Genomic DNA, 21,174 nt, shown 5'->3' with positions numbered 1-21,174 from the left:
TGCCATTGGTTTGAAAATTGTACATAGGCACTGGGCATGGTGGCTCATGACTGTAATCCTAGTGCTATGGAAGGCTGAGGCAGGAGGATCACCTGCGTCCAGGAGTTTGAAACCAGCCTGGGCAACATAATAGCAAGACCTCATCTCCATAAAAAATAAAAAATTAGCCAGGTGTGGTGCTACATGCTTGTGGTCCCTGCTTCTTCCCTAGGAGGCTGAGTCAGGAGAATCACCTGGGCTTTGGAGGTCAAGACTGCAGTGAGCTGAGATGGCACCACTGCACTCCACCCTGGGCAACAGAGAAAGACTGTCTCGAAAAATTTACACAGGCACATGTGACTTATGTAATCCTGAAGGAAAGAAAAAAAATAAGTGTGGAACAGAATGAATACTTATGCTTTAGGTATGGGATAGTTTTAGCTATACAGATAAATATATAATTTTTAACCCCTCAGCACTTTCTGTTTTGCAAGTCAGTCTTAAAAAGTCAGGAGCCTTCCCTGAGGGAGTACACAGCTGTGCGTATCCATCCTGGGAGCAAACTAAGCCATGAATGGAGCCATCACTAACTTAAGGCAGTATCAACCTCATTAGCCTGATCCAGTGACATCTTTGTCTCAATGAGGGCACTGGGAATGTCATTCTAAGAGGAAGAAAAGCCAGGGATGGGTCCATTAATGAGCATTGTCCCACCAAAGCCCCGCTAATCCAGTCCTGCTGCCCCAGCCCCTCAGATTCACCCTGCTATTGTCTGCCCCAGGGCTGCCCCCAATCCCTCCCAGACCCTAGCTCCTTTGGGCTCCACCTGACACCCTCTGTGTGGCCACCTTCGAAAGGCTTTTGGGCATGACTCTTGATAACTTTTATTAATTCTGAGTTCTTTCCTAATCCCTTGCCTATCCCATTCCCAGGTCGAATAATAACCACAGCCACGACAGAGCTGCTAGCATGGGCCAGGAGTGTGTCCTGCAAGGACCCTGAGCTAGGGCTCTGTTGCTATGCAGCACCCTGTTTAATTCTGGGCACCCCATGGAGCAGCTACTGTCAGTGGGCTCATTGCACAGATGTGAAAACTGAGGCAGGCCAGGGGCTACCAGGGAAGGCTCCACACCTGACTTACCCTCCACTGAACCCTGCACTGACAGCTCTCTCTCAGTACCTGCCACTGTCTTGGGGTTCATGTCTCTGAGCCTGTTCACCTCCCTGACCGGGGGCTCCTTGAGCCAAGGCCTCTGTCCTGCTCATCTTCATGTCCCCAGCACCTAGTAAAGGGCAAAGGTGTTGGAGGAGGGAAGGGCAAGGCACGGGAAAACACAGGAATAAAGAGAGGGAGATGAGGAAGGGAGAAAAATTCAAAAAGAGAAAAGGAAGTGAAGGCATAATGGACGCAGGGCCCTGAGAGTGATGTGGAATCGGAGCAGGGGTTGGCAACCCTGTGGGAGGGAACAGTCACAACGAATGGTCAAGATGAAAAACGGTCACATTTCACACTGGACCTTAGTCCCAGTGTCGGCTAAACATAGCGCTGTTCCCACGGCCTCTGGGGTACAGTCTTCTGTGGATCTGGGCCCCAGGGCCAATTCAGGCTCCATCATTCACTCCCTGAGTGCCTCTGGGGGCTGGAATTACCTGTCCTGCAGGCCTGTCCCTGCTTCACAGCTGGCATTCATAAATATGGGCAGGCTCCCGAAACCCCCACCTTGCACACAGCATCATCCTGAACCACTTGTCCAAATGCCCCCATATCCAGCTTCCAAGGCTATTTCGGTCAGCTTGGCCATGAGACTGAAGGCATTGGGTTTGGTTTGGTTTTGTTTCTTTTTTTTGAGACAGAGTCTTGCTCTGTCGTCCAGGCTGGAGTGCAGTGGCTTGATCTCAGCTCGCTGCAACCTCCACCTCCCGGGTTCAAGCAATTTTTGTGCCTCAGCCTCCTGAGTACTTGGGATTACAGGTGCCCACCACCACACCTGGCTAATTTTTGTATTTTTAGTAGAGACAGCATTTCACCATGTTGGCCAGGCTGGTTTCAAACTCCTGACCTCAGGTAATCCACCTGCCTCAGCTTCCCAAAGTGCTGAGCCACCATGCCCAGCCAAGGCATTGGTTCTAATCATGACCTCTCCTCACCCACCTGACCTGAAGTTTAGGACTTCTCAGGCAGGACCCTCAGCCACATCTGCTCAACCACATTTACCACCTCCCGATGCTCTGGGATCTCCTGGGAGACCCCTTACCTGGACTGTCTGCTGAACGGGCCCCAGCCCCACAGACGTGGTCAGTGACTGTGATATCCTGCACCCTGGACATGCCTCTCTCCTCCCTGGGCCTCCGTTCGGATTTTACCTAGTTCTCCCATCATCAGGAGCGTTGAATGGGAAAACGTCTCCTACTTGCTGAGTAGTCCAGGGTTGTGGGTTTTTTGTTTTTTTTTTCTGAGAATGCAAGCCATTTTCATATAGCTTGTACTTGGCCTCCCCGGTGTTCCACCATGGGTCTATAAAAAGAATACTCGGATGCAATATTCTACAGACAAAAATATGGACTGTTAGTAACATCATATTCTGCCACTTCACATCCAATTCATTTGAAGAGTCTGCTCATCCCTCCCTCGCTGAAGGAAAAGAGGAAAAAAGTTGCTTTCATGCTTTCAAGATTGCCATAACTTGCCCTAGAGAGAACAAAGGGCCATGAGTTATTAGATCTGTTTTATACTTGAGGCAAATATGTCTCTGACAGATTAAACGGTTCGCCTGTGTCACCAGGCTGGAGGGGCCACTGGAAGCAGAGCCAAGCCACTGGTCTCCACCTCCAGACACAAGCTCTTCCCACCACCCTATCCTGCCTGCGAAAGCACTTTTACTGCCGTCTGTCGACAGTCACGTAATTTGGACCAAATGCAGACCAACCCCTAAGGACGGTAAAAAATAGAGACAATCTCAACGATTTAACTGAATGGGGTTGAAATGTTTGCAAGTCGCTCATTTCCAATGAGGATCTAAACAAAACCAAAAGCAAGCCGGAGCATGTTCTATCAATCTGGCAGGAGATGCGACTGGGGCAAGTGTGAGGAAGAGGCCATGGCAGGTCCGATCTCTTTCCCTCTGCTCTGAAAACAAACCACTCTTCCTAAAAGACAAACACATCCCATCCTCCTGGGCAGTGATGGGAATGCCCTAGGCACTAAAACAGTGCGACATCCTTGAGGTCGATCAGCCTTCATTGCAAAGAGACACGCTCACCCTTTGGGCTGGCTGGCGGTCACCTCCATCCCATGGAGAAGCTGGTCACTATCCAAATGACCCCTCTACTTGGAAGCCCTCAGCGCGGCTCAGCCTGGAAACCGTTGCTATGTGTGGGGAAGGTTTTTCCCTAAGCAGGCGCTGAGAAGGCCAGCGGACATCCCTGTGGAGCTGGCTTATGGATGATTAAAAAGAAGACAACAATTTATCGGCCAGGCCTGTAACTTTCCAGACAGAGGCAGAAAGATTTGCAGGATGGGGAAGCACAGACTTTTGGGGGAATAAAAGGCAGGGTAGCGGTGCCGAACTTGGATGTTCAAGGTCGTTCCCCCCACCCAGAGAGGTGAGAAATGATGGGGAAGGGAAGAAACACAGCCTGTGGAGTCAGATAGAAGGGCTTTTGCAATGCCTCCCTGACGCTTCTAGCTAAGACACCTCTGCTCTCTGTGCCTCAAGCTCCTCATCATCAAATGGAACAAAAAATTGTCCCTGCTTATAGGCTGAGGGTGCAGTGAGGCCTGGACAGATTGAATATAAAATGTCCAGCACCGCGTCAGCATCGTATTCAACGCTCAATATGTGGTGGCTGATATTAGTAGCATCACTAGGTAGAGGCCCACAAAGAGCCTCATGAGGTGTCTGTAGATGGTGGAAACTCAGGTGGGCGCTGTTGGTTAATAAAACTGGGAAAATCAGGTATGACTTAAGAATTCCACTACCTTCACACCTGTAATCCCAGCACTTTGGGAGGCAGAAGCAGGCAGATCACTTGAGGTCAGGAGTTTGAGACCAACCTGGCCAAAATGGTGAAACACCGTCTCTACTAAAAATACAAAAAATTAGCCAGGCGTGGTGGCAGGTGCCTGTAATCCCAGCTACTCAGGAGTCTGAGGCAGGATAATTGCTTGAACCCAGGAGGCGGAGGTTGCAGTGAGCCAAGGTCGTGCCATTGCATTCCAGCCTGGACGACAGAAAGAAAGAAAAGGTACATTCAAGACAGAGAGAGACACAGGGAAGAAGGCCACGTGAAACAGAGGCCAGGATTGGAGTGATGAAGTCACAAGCTTAGGCACGCCTGGATCCACCAGATGGTGGAAGAAGCAAGGAATGGGATCCTCCTGAACGCCTTCAGAGAAAGCACAGCACTGCTGAGACCTTTGATTTTGGACTTCGGGCCTCCAGAACTGTAAAAGAATAAATTTCTGATGTTTGAAGCCACAGACTTATCATCCCACATTTCCGAAGCCCAAAAGCAAGGTGTGGCCAGGGCTGAGCCACCTCCAGAGGCTCCAGGGGAGGATGCAGCACCTGCCTCTTCTAGGTACCTGTGGCTTCTGACAGTCCTCGGCTGGTGGCCCCATCATGCCACTGTCTGCCTCCATCTCACGTGGCCTCCCCCGCCGTGTGTCTTCTCACCTTCTCTGCTTCAAATTTCCCTCTATCTTTCTCTTATGAGGACACCAGTCATTGGATTGAGGGCCCACTCAAATCCAGGATGATGTCATCTGGACATCCTGAACTTAATTACATCTACAAAGATACAAAGACCCTTTTTCCTTTTTTCTTGTTTTTTTTTTTTGTTTGTTTGTTTTGAGATGGATTCTCACTGTATCGCCCAGGCTAGAGGGCAGTAGCATGATCTCGGCTCACTGCAACCTCTGCCTCCCAGGTTCAAGTGATTCTCCTGCCTTAGCCTCCTGAGTAGCTGGGACTACAGGCACATGGCACCATGCCTGGCTAAATTTTTTTGAATTTTTAGTAGAGACAGGGCTTTACCATGTTTGCCAGGATGATTTCGAATGCCTGACCTCAAGTGATCCGCCCCCCTCGGCCTCCCAAAGTGCTGGGATTACAGGTGTGAGCCACCGTGCCTGGCCAAGACCCTTTTTCAGAATAAGGTTACAGTCACAGGACCTGGGTGTTAAGCCTTGAACATATATTTTTGAGGGACACAATCCAACCCACTACAGGAGGAGAGAAGGGGGGTGCCCAATGCTTCTGGAGACCCTATGTTTCCCCAAAGGGCACTTACTAAAGGACCCACAAAAGCCTTCTGAGAAGTGACCTGCACTGCAAGGCAGGAGCCTAGGGCATGGCGGGCAAGTCCTCTCAGGCCAGGTTTCTGACTAGGCCAGGTAGAAACAGACACACCTATCCCACGAAGAAACCTAGATGTGGGGGAATCAACAAAGAATGTCAGAGCTGAAAGGGACACTGCCAAATACAGTCCAAAGTCCTCGTGCCACTGGGACACCAACACTCAAGCCTGGGGCCAGTGGCCCAGCATGCTGACATCCCCTGAATCATGTGAGCCACTCAGCAACCCTGACAGGTGGACAAGGCAGGAGTCGAGACTCTTCCCTTTTTTTTTTTTTCCTTTGGAGACAGAGTTTTGCTCTTGTTGCCCAGGCTGGAGTGCAATAGTGCAATCTTGGCTCACTGCAACCTCCGCCTCCCAAGTTCAAGTGATTCTCCTGCCTCAGCCTCCCAAGTAGCTGGGATTACAGGCACCCACCACCATGCCCAGCTAATTTTTGTATTTTTAGTAGAGACGGGGTTTCACGATGTTGGCCAGGCTGATCTCGAACTCCTGACCTTAGGTGATCCACCCACCTCAGCCTCCCAAAGTACTGGGATTACAGGCATGAGCCACCATGCCCAGCTTCTATATTTTTTTAAAAATTCTTTTGTAGACAGGGGTCTTGCAATGTTGCCCAGGCTGGTCTCAAACTCTTGGTCTCAAGCGATCCTCCTGCCTCAGCCTCCCAAAGCATTGAGATTGCCGGCATGAGCCACCACCTATGGCTGATGACTCTTCAACAAATAGGGAAACTGAGGCCTAGAGATGTTGAGTGTGGTGGTCAAGTTTCCCTGAGCCGGAAAGTGGTTGGAGGCCTAACTTCCAACAGCTAATACAATTATCTCTTCTGCCCCATTCCTCCCCAGCCCTATGCTTAGTCCTAATTCAAACCCTAACTTTGCAATAATCAGAAATGGAAGGGGAGGGGGGTGCTGATGCCACAGCTAGAGATGCACTCCACACCTCCCTGACCCCATGCCCAGCCCTGTTTGGGGCCTGAGAGTTGCCGTTAAATCCCCCAGAAAGAGCAGAGGGTCGGTCTAGTGGAGGGAAATCTTTCCTGTTCTTTCCACTTCTTGCTCAGAGAAGCAGCTCCATTCTCCCTGCCTGGCTGCTGAGCTCAGATAAGGGTTTGGCTCCCACCAACCAGACAAGCAACTCCCCTGGGCTTGACAGCTAAGCCTAGCTAAGCTAGGCTAGGGCAAGCAGAGTCAAGCCACTGCTCCTGGGCCTCCCCAGCCAGAGGTCTAGTCAGCAAGACTCAAGGCTGCAAGACCACTACGTTCGGCCTGGGGACTGCTCACCGCCTGCCCACCCCACACCCTGTGCTCACTCACAGCCCTTAGCTTTACAAGGCCACTCCCCTCCTGCGTGTGACAGGAAGAATACTTGCCCCAAAGGGAGACTACCCCAATGAGAGACTGTGTGCGAAAATCACTCACAGGCTGCAAAAAGCTTGATATATACTCACTGTCTTCAGTATCCACACTGACCTGTGCCCCATTCCCTGGGAGGAAGCAGCTTAAAAATAGACCCATGCTGTGAGTTAATATAACTCCAGGCTTGCCTTTCACCAGAGGTTTTTTTTTTGTTGTTGTTGTTTTGTTTTTTGATAGAGTCTTGCCCTGTCACCCAAGCTGGAGTGCAGTGGCACGGTCTCGGCTTACTGCAATCTCTGCCTCCCAGGTTCAAGCAGTTCTCATGCCTCAGCCTCCCGAGTAGCTGGGATTACAGGCGAGTGCCACCACATCCATCCAATGTTTGCATTTTTAGTAGAGACCAGGTTTCACCATATTGCCCAGGCTGGTCTCAAACTCCTGCCATCAAGTGATCCACCTGCTTCAGCCTCCCAAATTTCTGGGATTCTGAGTGTGAGCCACCGCTCCTGGACTACCAGAAGTTTTGAATGGAGATAATCCCTCTTGGCATGAAAAGAGCAAAGTTCTATGGAAATGCCATGGAAATCTGTAAAATATGGGGGGAGGATGTCAGTAAGAGATATCTGGGGCAGATCTGCACTCTTGAGGCTTTAGGACCTCACAGTCACTGGCAGAAATGAAGCTTGGCTTATTTGGAGAAGGGTACATCATGGCAGTGTGGGCATGAGTGAACTCTAAGCATGTTCAAGAAACCAGGCCAAAATCTCTGGGACCTGAGAAAGGCTACCGCAGACCATGAAGACTGCCTGGAGGAAGTGGCACTTGGAGGATTTAGTCACCAGCTTGAGTTTGAGCCAACATCTAATGCTGAAACCAATATACGGCCATATCCAGGAAAAGCAGCTACACCCTTGAGTGTAGACAGGGCTGGATACAAATAGAAAGTTCCAAGGCCTGGAAATCTGTTCTTCTGCTCTTCCCCTTGTGGCTGTGTGATCTTAGGAAAGCAGATCGACCTCTCTGATCCAGTTTCCTCTGTAGTAAAATGGGGAAAACTGTTCCCGCCATGCTCACATCTCATGGTCATTGTAGGGACAGGGAGTTAGTAGCTGTGAAGGAGGTTCTATAAGGTGTAAGATGCTGCACACACGCCCAGGCTGGTTCTCACGGGGAAGGATTGGTTCTAAGGCTGGAGAGCAACATGGAGCATGGGATGTCCTGGGCATGTCAACTACCCTAGAATCACAGGCATCTGGAAAAATTACCTTGATGAATCACTGCCAGGCCCCAAATCACTGCATCTTAAAACGCCTTCCAAACTCAAGCAAGGAAACAAACAAAACCCCAAAACTGCCCACCTCTTCGGAAGGCTCTGAGCGATATGTTTTTCTGTCCTCTGATAGCAGATGGGGAGGATGCCAAGCAGATGTTGACAGATGACAGCCTGCAGGCCTCTCTTGGCCAGAAGACTCTGCAGAAGACAGTGGCCATGAAGCCATGGCCATCTGCCTGATCATCTTCAGGAGTCTGGAAGGAGAGGCAAATCTATTCTGTAGGTTTGAATACTTCGAAACAAAGAGTTGGCTTTAAAATCGAGAACTGAGCACCTACACAGTGCCAGACTGTGGATTCCCAAGTTCCTGCCCTCAATTTCTTCCAGTCTCTGCCCAGCCAAGTCCCTCCCTGGGGCTTCTTCCTCACAGCCAGCTTTGCCACCGCCAAGTCTCTGCTCAAGAGATTCCCTCTTTCCAAAAGGCTTGGCCCTTGTACGCCCGCCCAAACTGACCAACTGCAGTGATCCACTGCCAGAAGCCTGCTTAGAACCCCTCCTCTGCCCAACCACAGGCCTCAGGGGATTCCCCACCCCTCCACCTCTACACAGTCATTTAGCTTTTGGATCAGCCTAATTCACACACCTGAGGATGGACACTTTATTCATGCTTGTGACTGACTCAGCACCCAGTGGGGGATTGGCAAGCGTTGGATGAATGGAGGAAGGGGGTGTTGGGTGTGACGGCCAGCAGCTCCTGTCTGGTCTGCACAGGGCGACATCCTTGCTGCCACCATACCTGTTTCCATATCTCTGCCCTGCATGGCCAAAGCCTAACCTCCCTGCGATTCTCACTTCCTCCAGGAAGCCTTCTGGGTTTGAAGCTGATTTTCCTCTTGGGATCCTACTTAATACCACATAATGTGGCATTCTTGTCATCCTCTTTTAAATGATTCTGAAATCATTTCCTGCACATGTAGACTACATCACCAAAATAGCACTTAAGATCAGGCACCATATCATGCTCTTCCCTATCCAACCTTCTAGCCCACCCTCCGCTCCCCACCTCCAGACCCTCTGAGTCATCAACAGGGGGCCTAGCAGTGTGCTAAGACCACAGGGAAAGGAAATGAGACACTTGACAGACATGTGTAAATCCTGGCTTTGTCACTTATTAGCAATCGTCTCCATTTTTGGTTTAGACTCTAATAAACTTTAGAGCAGGTGTTGGCAAACATTTTCTGTGAAAGAACAGATAGTAAATAATTTCTTTTGTGGGCCACACAGTCTCCATTGCAACTATTCAACTCTGCCTTTATAGAAGGAAAGCAACCACAGACAATACATAAATAAATGGGTATGGCTGTGCTCCAATAAAACTTTATTGACAAAATAGGCAATGGACTGGATTGTCCCATGGGCTGCGGTTTGCCAACCTTTGTCATGGAGGATTACTTGAGATGACGTCGAATCTCCTCACCACACAGGCCTTAGACCACACTGTGAAGTATCCCCATCCTACCCCAGCCCCTCTATCCCCTCCCCAGACTTAGGTTTCATCTAGTACTTACCACTGTCTGAAATTACAGCCTGTTGGCCAGGTGCAGTGGCTCATGCCTGTAATCCCAACACTCTGGGAGGCCAAGACAGGTGGATCACCTGAGGTCAGGAGTTCAAGACCAGCCTGGCCAACATGGTGAAACACCATCTCTACTAAAAATACAAAAAATTAGCCGGGCATGGTAGCAGGCACCTGTAATCCCAGCTACTTGGGAGGCTAAGGCAGGAGAATCGCTTGAACTCTGGAGGTGGAGGTTGCAGTGAGCTGAGATCACACCACTGCACACAAGCCTGGGCAACAGAGCAAGACTCCATCTCAAAAAAAAAGAAAATGAAATTACTGCCTGTCTACTTATTTAGTGACTGTCTCCCCCAAGAGAACATAAAACTCCATGAGGGCAGAGGTTGTATCTCTAGCATCTAGAACAGTATCTGACACAGACTAGGCACCTTTTTAATGTTTGTTTGCTAAATGGAGATCATTATTATTACTACTATCGTTGTTGAAGATCTTCAAAAAATATTTTGTTTCATTATATGCCTATGACTATTTTTAATATGTTGATATATTTACCATGATTAATCATTTGTATTTGCAAAACTCCAGGTAATTTTTTTTTTTCGAGACAGGGCCTCACTCTCTCACCCAGGCCAGAGTGTAGTGGTGTGAACACAGCTCACTGCAGTCTCGACCTCCCAGGCTCAAGTGATCCTCCTGCCTCAGCCTTCCAAGTAGCTGGACATACAGGTGTGTGCCACTGTGCCCAGCTAATTTTTTATTTTTATTTTTGTACAGATGGGGGTCTTACTATGTTGCCCAGGCTGGATCCTCCCACCTTGGCCTCCCAAAGTGCTGGGATTACAGGTGTGACCCACCACACCTGCTACCCCAGGTAATTTTTACATGTTATGAGGAATTATAACGTTAGACTTTAACCACCGCATTTTAACCAAAAGCCAGCTACAATTTTCTCATTTTGGAAAGAAGGGGCTGAAACTCAAAGGTCACATTGCTTGCTGGTGACCGCCAGGCATGAATTTGAATTCAGACCTCCTGGCTGGTCCTTATTAAGGGATGCAGTCAAGCAGCGTAGAAAGAGCACTGGACTTGGAGTCCAAGAACCAATCCTATCTTTTGCAAAATGGCAACAATAATGCCAACCTCATAGATGCTGGGACAAGATTAAATAAAATGCAGATGATTAAAAAACAGTGCTGGGGGCCGGGCGCGGTGGCTCACGCTTGTAATCCCAGCACTTTGGGAGGCCGAGGCGGGCGGATCACCAGGTCAGGAGATCGAGACCACGGTGAAACCCCGTCTCTACTAAAAAATACAAAAAATTAGCCAGGCGTAGTGGCGGGCGCCTGTAGTCCCAGCTACTCGGAGAGGCCGAGGCAGGAGAATGGCGTGAACTCGGCAGGCGGAGCTTGCAGTGAGCCCAGATTGCGCCACTGCACTCCACCCCGGGCGACAGAGCGAGACTCTGTCTCAAAAAAAAAAAAAAAAAAAAAAAAACAGTGCTGGGCACAGTAAAAGCTATTGCAGTAACTGTTACTACATAACAAGGTGACAGTGGCCCTATCCCTCTACCTCATAAGACTGTAGAGGGGATCAGAGTAGGATGTACCCAAGAAAATGATTCTGAACTGTCAATCCCTGAACAAATGTAAAGTACATTCTTTACAACACACTCCAGTGTTGCAGAAAATATTTTCCATCTATTTTGAGACAGGGTCTTTTTCTGTCACCCAGGCTGGAGTGCAGTGGTGCAATCATAGCTCACTGCAGCCTCCACCTCCCAGACTCAAGCAATCCTCCCACCTTAGCCTCCTGAGTAGCTGGGACTACAGGCACCTGCCACCAGACCTGGCTAAATTTTGTATTTTTCGTAGGGACCATGGTGGTATCTCCACATTGCCCATACTGGTCTTGAACTCCTGGGTTGAAGCGATCCTCCCACCTCAGCCTCCCAAAGTGCTGAGATTACAGGTGTGAGTCACCATGCCTGACCTATTTTCCATCTTTTTAAAAGGAAACTATACATGAACATCTTCTATAAAGACAAAAACAAACCATGAAGATCTACAATATTTTCAGAGCTTTAATTGCAGTAAAGAAAAGGGTTAAGTTTTCATCCGCTCACATGTATATCTGTGTCCAGTTACCACAAAGGCAAGAACCAAAACAAATACAGGCGGTTTCATCAAGCCAAAGGCAGAGGGCCCAGTTCTCCACTTCAGCCCATTCACATCGGGAGTCCTCTTGTGACAAAAGCTGACTCGAAACAAAAACAACCCCAAAACAGATGAAGCATCCTCACGCTCCTGGGGCCCTGCACCAGTGGAGGGGGACAACCTCTTTGAAGGTTCTGAGTGTGATGGGAGTCATGCGAGCCGGGGTTATGCTTAGGACCGGGTGGGGATACTCAACACCCACTTCAGTAGAAAGTGATCCACTTGGTTTCAGATTTAAATATTTATTTCTCAAGTACAAAACAATGATGAACATGTGCACCCTCTAATGTCCCAGCCATCTGGCCTCCGTAGTGGTCTGAACATCTTCAGATGAAACAACAGCTGGGAATCCAACTCCAGAACGCTGAGTCTTTCTCACAGAGGGGGACGTGCCAAGTGCGTAGGGCCTCCCTGTTTCTTGGAGAAGGGTAGTTTTCTTTTTCTGGTCCCATAGTTTGCACTTTGAGGATTTTCAAAGGAGGGTTGGCCATATCCCATCTGGAAAGAAGTGTCTCTTGGCCTCGCTGGATGATGGCAATAATTTTTTTGGGACATGATTAAAGCAGGCACCATCACTGTGAGGCTGGTCAAACACTGCCCTGTGTGATTCAGACACACACTGGCCCCAAGGCTGTCTGCACTGAGCCCTCCACCTGGCGGTGTGGGCTTCTGAAACCACATTCCTCCCCATCGGCCCCAACAAGCCTGCAAACTCCTGCTCTGGAGAAGAACGCCCTGCCAGAATGTCAGTTCCCCAGGAGGCCCCGTGGCCATGTGAGATCACTGCCACTGTGCTGTGTGCAGCCTGTTTGGGATGCTACACCTGTGGCCACAACCATGTTACTCATTGCAGGCTGCTAGACAACACAGGTCTTTTCTGTGAAAATTTCATATTAGTCAGAGATTTCTGACCTATCCCCCCAAAGAAGAAGAAAAAATGTAAACAAGTTACTGTGTGTTAGTTCTGAGAGTTGGGAGCAAGAAAATAGCCAGGAGAAAGAATGTTCATGTTGAAAAGGAGATCAGCCTTCCTGGGTCCCACAAGGAGAATCTGTCTCCTGAAGCTGCAGCGGCCTTGTCTGAGGTCAGCCTAGCTGATCATGCAACAGGGTCGAAGCCTTTCCTGGGCTCAGCATTAAACAACTAGTACATCAGTGAGGAAGTGATAAGGACGCTTTTCAACTCTGTCCATCATGGCTAAAATTATCTCACTAATTATAGTTTCTATCAATCAGCTTAGGTTAAGAGAGGGCATTGCAGGCAACAGGCGAAGTGCAGTTCACTCAATTAAACCTGGCCACTTGATTTCATCAACAGACTTTGGAGGACCTCAAAATTGGGAAAACAGAAGGTATAAATGGAACAAACTCTTAAGGAGAGGGGAGGGGTTGGGAGAGGAATTCTTAAGATCTTTCCTCACTGAAGCTTCCCAGGGCTGGACACTTGAGAACAAATGAAGGCTGCTGGAATCCAAAAATTATAGACCCACTTGAAAATACCGCAACATGCCATAATTCATCCTGTTTGTTCGGTGGGTCATTCGGACTGCAGAGACAATGCTTTTTATTTTTCCCAGATTTAAAACCAAGCAGGGACAAACAGAAGTTTTCTGTGTTGTCACACAGCTCTAGGGACAAGCCCTAGGGATGTGTTGTGTCCCCTCGACAAGCGAGAAGTTCCAACAGCTAACAGACCCAGCCAGATCCAGAGCTTTCAAGGGACTCTTGCACCAGCGGCTGGGTCTTGTTTTCATTTTGTGTTTGAAAAAGTCAAGGTCATTTCCCAAACCCTGGAAATCGAATCCCAATCCACTCCAAATTTTCTCCTTCTTCATCTAAATCTCCTTGTCCTAAACCTCTCCAAGAGAATGCAAAACTATTATGCCTTATCATATGTTCCCTTGTTTTAAATCCATGGCAATCACATTTAATTTTGTTAGAGTTTGCGTCCTGTGGTCACGCATAAGCTCCTAAACCAACAACAATTAAAAACAAGGTGCATTCTTTAATTCCTAATTCCAGTCTACTTACGCAGGATGTTATCCAACCGATCTGAAAGTGTTTCTCGAAACCTACAATGATAAATGTGTCAGACACTCTGCTGGGTTCTTTACTTCCATAATCCCTAATCCTCTACCCAAGTCCATTTTGCAGGTGAGGAAGGCAGCTGATAGACTCAGAGCTGAAGGAACCTGTCCCAGGTCACTCGGTGAGTATGTGACCCCATCCACACGGACGCTTGGTCCAGTGTGGTTCTAAAGGCCAGCCACCAGCTGTCCACTCACCACAACATGTTGCCTTAGCCTCCCCAAGTTCGGAAGTCTGCATCTGCACTTCTGTTTTTTACTTAAGGAGGTGTGTAGTAAACTTGGGGGACCTGAAGTACAGACCTTGGGGTCAGAAGGCCAGCACACCAAGGTATCTTTGGATATGAGAGTCTTGGTGTCTAAACTATTTTACTTGAGTCACTTAAAACCTCATACAACTCAGAAAAAAGGCTCCCTGTCACCCCTACCTCCTGGCTCCCATTGCCCTCCCCTCACCAACACACACACACAAAGAAATGAAAGAAGAATCTGCCCACTTCAGTCTCACATATACACATTGAAATGATGTCCTTTATGCCAGGCACGATGGCTCATGCCTGTAATCCCAGCCCTTTGGGAGGCCAAAGTGGATGGATCACCTGAGGTCAGGAGTTCAAGACCAGCCTGGCCAGCATGGTGAAGCCCCGTCTCTACTAAAAATACAAAAAAATTAGCTGGGCACAGTGATGTATGCCTGTAGTCCTAGCTACTCGGGTAGCTGAGACACAAGAATCACTTGAATCCAGGAGGTGGAGGTTGCAGTGAGCTGAGATCGCACCACTGCATTCTAGCCTGGGCGACACAGTGAGACTGTCTCAAAAAAAAAGAAAAAAAAAAAAAAGATGTCCTTTACACGACGGTTAAAACCCTTAGGTCAAAGTTCCAATGTCAGTAAAACAACTCTATTAAAGAACTGTAATTCAAATACACTTTCTGTGAATGCTCTTTGTAAAGCAATTGTTTTCATGACCTTCCCCCAACCAGTGCCCAGCAGACTGCTAACAGCAGCTACAGTGCACCCTCCATGGGGGACTCTCAGAACCTCAGATTCCCCATTTCTTCCCCCACACCCTGCACTTTTCCTCTTACTCATCTGCTCCTTCCAGCCAGGGTCCTCCTTGGCCCAGATGACTTGAGACACCTGGAAGCCATTACCTCATACCTCTCCACCATCTTATGAGGTGTGTGGGAAGTCCACCGAGGTTCGGGGTCCAGGGCTTATGATTTCTTCCCGGCAAAGCTTTGAGTCTCTCTGAGCCTCCATCTCCCATGTGCAAACTAGGCTGCATTCTGCCTCCTGAGGGCCTGAGATGCGTGCGGAAGGGCTTTGCAGTGAAAAGTGCTAGACTCGTGTTAGGGGTTACAATTGTCCTAACTGTTCTTTGCTAGACTGTGTCTGGCACTTTGTGAGATTCAAGTTTACATCCCCCAAGGGCAACTACTTTCACTCCTGTGGCCATTTGCTGTAAGGTGAACTTTTATATAGGGTTTATGGGTTTATATTGCCACCCAAAAGAACAGCCCGGATTCTGTGAGGCAGCCTGATTTACGGCAATCACAAAAGCTAGGTCCCTTGCCAACCACAGTTGGGAACCCCTTTGTGTTAGCTTTGTGCCTCAGTTTACTCAACTATGCAATGGGCAAAACACCTCTGTGGTCCGGCTGCGGGGGTTCGGATTGGAAATAACTAAAGCAAAGTCACCTGGCTTACACCTTGTCTACTTTAACACGTACACACACTACCTATCAGCACCATGACCCAAATTCCCACTGAAGAAAAATACTAAGACCCACAGCTCAGCCAATAGGGGCTCTCGAAGCTGAAGTACCTTTTGCTCCGTGACCCCATCCAGCCCTTCCTAACACAGACAGCCAAGCTGACAGAGGTTTGAGCCCCATAGCCATCTGGGAAGGTGGGTGGGGGTACTATAATTAGACCATCCTAGCAGTTCTCTCTTCACTCCAGATATGTTTATTTCCTATGAACGGGGCCAATCCTGAAACACTTCACAGGGGATTCTGATGTGGAGATGTGGATAGTGAAGGAGCTTTCTCCTGCCACCTTGCGCCAGCCCCGGGCCAAGACATGAGAGCTCTCTGGTTCTTGGACCACTCTTCCCTCCAGTCACCACAGCTTTTCACCAAACACTAACAGGGGACAAGGATCTGTCCCTCCTCAATTTCCCTGCCCCTGCCACTTGCTATAGACCTCTTTCCAGACTAGATAAATGCATATTTTTAGAAAAATGAACAATCATCTTTTATTGAGGGCCTGAGGGCAAGTCATGTGCAAAAAGACACACAGGAGTTTATAAATAGTCCTGCAGAGGTCAAATTTCTCTGGGTGGGGCCAGGCCCTGTGGCTCATGCCTGTAATCTCAGCATTTGGGGAGGCTGAGGCTGGCAGATCACTTGAGGTCAGGAGTTCGAGACCAGCCTGGCCAACATGGTAAAACCCTGTCTCTACTAAAAATACAAAAAATTGGCCAGGCATGGTGGCTCATGCCTGTAATCCCAGCCACTTGGGAGGCTGAGATGGGAGAATACTTGAACCTGGGAGGTGGAGGTTGCAGTGAGCCGAGATTGCACCACTGCACTCCAGCCTGGGCAACGGATCGAGGCTCCGTCCCAAATAAATAAATAAATAAATAAATTCTCTGGGTGGAATGACATTGCCCACTCTGCCTTACATTAGAATGTTCCAGATGTCCCTGCAGGCTCATTCCTCTCCAATGGCACAGAGGACACCATCCAAGAACATAAACTATTGGGAAGCAGAGGGTGCAAGCCAGGCAAGCTCCTCCCACCCTGGAATTCTAAACAGGAGGTACTTTAATAGCCATTGCAAAATTCATTTGAAATTAACATAAAGGCTTCTTTGAATATTTCTCATAAGAACTGTTAATGAAAACATTTCCAATTACGGTACAAGACTCACTTGGGCAAAGATGATGTCTCTTCTTTATTTCTTACAAGCTATAGGTTGTTAAAGTATTTAACCTTTCAGAACCTTAATTTCCTCATCTGTAAAATGGTGAAAACATTCCTCAACTCTTAAGAGTTCTTGAAAGGTAAAATAAGATAATGTATATAAATCTTGAAGTATTGGGTCTGACACAATATAAATCATAATATTAAAAAAAAAAAAGTTGTGTTGAAGGATTCCCTTATGCCAGGTGCCATTCTGTGTAAGTTGGGGCCTTTAACGTCCACAGCCACCCTGAGAAACAGATACTATGACCATGCCTATTTTAGTTACGGAAGGCGAGGGGTCAGAGGAGTTAAGTAACTTGCTCAAGGTCACAAAATGAAGTCTGAATAAGAACCAAGGCAATCTCGCCCCCTGAGGCAGACCCGGCCTCCAAAACACTGCCTCTTTCTTTTGTCTAGGGATACCGCTTATTGAAAAGGCGGTAATGGGTGGTCACTCATATTTCATAGGTATCATTTTGCCCGCTACCCGCTACAGGAGTCATTTTTACCTCGCAAATCTGCAAGCTGTGAAAAAACATACTACTTCTTCTAAAATACTGTTACTTTTCACGTGCTGTGTCCCAAAGCCAGGATGCACAACCTTTCTTTGGAGGGATCTTGCACCAAATACCCGAGGTAGCCCAAGAGAAAGAACAAGTCTCTGCAGCCGGCCTTTGCCGGAAGCCAAGCTGGAAAGCTCTCTAAGCCTTAGCTTTAAGTCTATAAAACGGTAAACCGAAGAAAGTTGAAAGCCATTCTTGCTGGCCCTTAGTCTCCACTTCCATCCCCACGACGGCTGGGAAACCATACAGAGGGCAGGCTCTTGTCTTCATCCCTGGCCCAGGCGCTTATGCGCACCAGGGGGCTTCTCCAGTTGTTCATAAACTGCTCACCAGCGCACTGGGCGCGTTCTCGGGAGCTCCCTTTTCCGCCCAGCTGGTGCAGAGGGAAGACAGTCTGGGAAAGAAGCAGGAGGTGTCGGTACTGCCACCTGGAAGTGACCCCACCCGCGGTGCGCTCTTAGACAAGGCTGGCCTTGAGTGCATCACGTACGGCCCTGGTCACTCCAGATGCCCAGGGAGAAGCGCAGCGCAGCAGGGCGCACAGCTCAGAAATGCCAGGGCAGAAACGCTTGCCCTGGGGGAAGAGGCAACTCGCATGCGGAGCTGGGCAGCTGGAGCATCTGTGGAAGTTCCAGGAAAGTGCTGGGGGAGCTGGCATGCCCGCTGCCTAATTCCCCCGTGGACCCGCCGCCTTAGGTTTCTCAGGAGCAGGGCTGAGCAGCTTGGAGCAGTGGGCTCCGGGGGAGCTCCAGGACTCCCCTAGCTCCCACCTCATCCGCGAGGGAAGAAGTGTTCCTTCTGCCCGCGGAAGAGGGGAGTCAGGGACCCAGGCTGCCCCTCTCAACTGCGATGGTACCTCCTCCCCGCTCTGGCCCACAAATGCTACTCTCCAACCCTTCCTAGACAGAAGGTTTCGTTTTAAACCAGGACACCCATGCTGTGACTGTTACCCAGAGTTTCATTTCTTGTTTGTTTGTTTGTTTGTTTGTTTTGGTAGATCAGAGCTGCTCAATTTTTTTCTCTGGAGGTTACGGACTACATAGATTTCTTTTCTTGGCTCCAGACTGATGGTGGTGGGTGGGGGTGGGGGTGGGGTATGAAATACAGAATGTGGCCCGTCTACATCGCCATCACTTTATTGTACTGTCACCCTTAATTTAACTATAAATACTACGGTGGAGGCTAGTCGCGGGCGGCCTCGGGCTGCTGGGCTGTGGCGCGCCCTGACCCCAGACGCCGACCCTCCGGGCTCTGTACACTATTTACAGCTCCTCGTTCCTCTTTCTTGACCCCCTCCCGCAAGGCAGCGCGTGTGCAAGAAAGTAGCATCGTCTGTCTGTGCAAGTCCTTCGAGTTAGGTAAGTAATGCGGGCAAGTGTCCCGCGGCCGTCAGCTGTCCGAGTCCAAATCGCTTTTACCTTCCTCTTCCCTCTTCTCCGGTGATGCCTTCGACGACGACGTCTTGTTCCACTTCTCCGCGTTCTCCGACTCCTCTGATGAGGACCGCTTCTGCCGCCTCCATTTGGCGCGGCGGTTCTTAAACCAGACCTGTGGCGCAACGGAGGACAAAACAGTTCAGATCAAAGGCGCGCTTCCCCCAGTCCCGGGGCACCCGGGGAGCTTGGTGTGGCGGCGGGACACCCCGCGCAGGCCAACAAAAGGGGGGGAGCCGCTCGCTCCCGCTTCCGCGTTTTCATTCAACTTCCTGGGCCTAAAGCGCCCTCCAGCAGCCTGCGGGCCGCCATCGGGATGTTTTTAAAGTGCGGGGAGAGCCAAGCAGGGCTGGGCAAACCCGGCTGGGGCCCCGCCTCGCGGGGAAGGACCGTTAGGGCCCACTACAGGCCCCGGCGCCTACCTCCACTTTCTCCTCGCGGAGGTGCACTTTCCGGGCCAGCTGCTCGCGCGTGCCCACGTCCGGGTACTTGGTCTCTTGGAAGAGGTTCTCGAGCGCTTCGAGCTGCTCGTCAGTGAAGATGGTGCGGTGCCGCCGCTTCCGCCGGCAGTGCAGCTGGTTGAGAAGCTGCAGCTCGGTGCGCGACAGCGTGCCCACGTTCATGTAGGGCAGCATCTGGTGCGGTACCGGGGACACCAGCACCGAACCGGGGCCCTCGTAGCCTGCGACAGAATGGGGCGCACGGTCAGCCGCCCGCCCTCGCCACCGCACGCATGCACGCCCGCCAGCCCCCAACCCTCTTCCACTTAGAAGTCGTCTGCAAGGGGATGCTGAGAATTGAGGGTGCACGGCAATCAGGGGTGCAGGGAAAAGGAGGAGGCGTGTTAGAGCATCCATCCGCACACCCCCCCAAAGCCAGTAAGAGAATTTAAAAAAAAAAACAAAAAACCAGTCTCCCCGGGCAGGCACTGAATTCCAGTTTTCGCGAACTCTGGCCAAAAGTTTGCAGCAAGAAGTTTGCAAACTCCTGCGCTGGATCGGCAAAAGCGGAGGGGGGACTTGCAAGAGGAGCAAAGTTTGAGGAAGGTGAATTAACCAACTGGCTCCATGGGCTAAGGACCGCAGTGGGCGGCAGAGGCCGGAGTGAGCGCGACCCTACCTGGGGGCGTCGGGACGCAGGAGCACTGCTGGGCGCCCAGCGGCGGCACGGCCCCGCAGCAGGCCGGGCCCACGGGCGCCGCCTGCACGTGCAGCTGCCCGTAGAAGTAGTTGTTGTAGCCGAGGCGGGAGCCGCTGACCGCGGCCGGGAGGCTCGCGCCGCCGGGGGCCACGGGGCGCGGGTAGAAGGCGCCATAGTCCGAGGAGGCGCCGCCGCTGGCGCCGTAGAGCGAGTCCCCGTGCAGGGCCGGGAAGACGACGGGAGCCGCCGCGCTGGGCGCCACCGGCAGCACCGAGTCCTTGCAGCGCGGCCGGGCGGCCAGGATGTTGTCGATGCTGAACATGCTGGCGGGCATCCCCGAGCCCCGCGCCGGGACCAGGGGGCGGCGGGAACGCGCCGAGGACAGAGCCTTAAAGTGGGGGGGTCCACTCTCCTCCAGCCGCGGACCAAACCGAAAGAGAGCGCCGGCGAGCGCGCAGCCCTGCGCCCCTCCCCGCCCCCTGCGTCCGCTCTCCCTCCTCCCGCCCTCCCCTAGCCGCAGCGTTCGCTGAACTCAACCCGCGGGTAGGACGGAGCTCAGACCAGCTGAACCTCTTGTTGGTTTTATACTGAGTCGACGTCATCCTGGATTTAGTTCCTGGTAATATGCAGATGACAAACAGAACCAGATTTAGCCCTTTCTTTTCCTTTGGGTGGGGGAAGAGGGTTGGGGGAGGGGGAGAGGTGCCAAGGGGAGGGGGTTACAGGCCTGAAAAGAGATTGTGGATTGCGAATTAATGAAATTAACCTAATCTTTTCCATTCGGCAGCCGGGCCGCGGGCCGGCGGAGCTGGGCGGGCGGCCTAATTGCCTTGGTTAATCTCATTAATTCCATTGTGCCGCCGCAGTTAACAACTCCCTCCGCCCGACCTCTCCACCCCACCCTTTTTTCTCAGATTGGGTCCTATTATTGGGTGCGATTTCCTCTGCCTGTAGCTCAAATTCATTGTGGACGATTTTACTTTGGGACTACTTTTTTCCCCCTTTCGGAATTGGTTTTGTTTTAGAAAATGTGAGGGGCTGCATCCCCTCTCAAGCAGGATTGAAAATTCCACCACTCCTCCGCGCCCCCACGTACTCACTGCTTAATTTACCTTTTTTAAATCTTGAGTTTCTCTCCCGAATGGAACTTGCTAACCCCCCCAAAAAACTTTAGGCTTTGTAAAAACCAAATTTTGTAAAGGCAAAAACGACTAAA

General features: G+C 50.3%; 1 protein-coding gene across 1 annotated transcript; it reads right to left on the bottom strand.

The window, feature by feature from the left end:
• Positions 1 to 18,498: 18,498 nt before the first annotated feature.
• Positions 18,499 to 20,502, bottom strand: GSC (goosecoid homeobox). Its single transcript, XM_003260933.1, has 3 exons — positions 19,938 to 20,502; positions 19,241 to 19,500; positions 18,499 to 18,933 (listed from the first exon to the last, which is right to left on the bottom strand). The coding sequence occupies exons 1-3, from the start codon at positions 20,290 to 20,292 to the stop codon at positions 18,775 to 18,777; spliced, it is 774 nt and encodes a 257-aa protein (XP_003260981.1). The 5' UTR covers positions 20,293 to 20,502; the 3' UTR covers positions 18,499 to 18,774.
• Between the last annotated feature and the right edge of the window lie 672 nt (positions 20,503 to 21,174).

This window comes from Nomascus leucogenys, chromosome 22a (assembly GCF_006542625.1).
Source record: "Nomascus leucogenys isolate Asia chromosome 22a, Asia_NLE_v1, whole genome shotgun sequence".
Lineage (NCBI taxonomy): Eukaryota > Metazoa > Chordata > Mammalia > Primates > Hylobatidae > Nomascus > Nomascus leucogenys.
This window is presented reverse-complemented; position numbering and strand designations above follow the sequence as displayed.

Excerpts from the sequence above, each read along its gene's own strand:
- GSC (XM_003260933.1), bottom strand. The coding sequence starts at position 20,292 with ATGCCCGCCAGCATGTTCAGCATCGACAACATCCTGGCCGCCCGGCCG. Across the intron at positions 19,501-19,937 it reads CTGCGTCCCGACGCCCCCAG|GCTACGAGGGCCCCGGTTCG; the intron begins GTAGGGTCGCGC and ends ATTCTGTCGCAG. Across the intron at positions 18,934-19,240 it reads TCCGCGAGGAGAAAGTGGAG|GTCTGGTTTAAGAACCGCCG; the intron begins GTAGGCGCCGGG and ends GTTGCGCCACAG.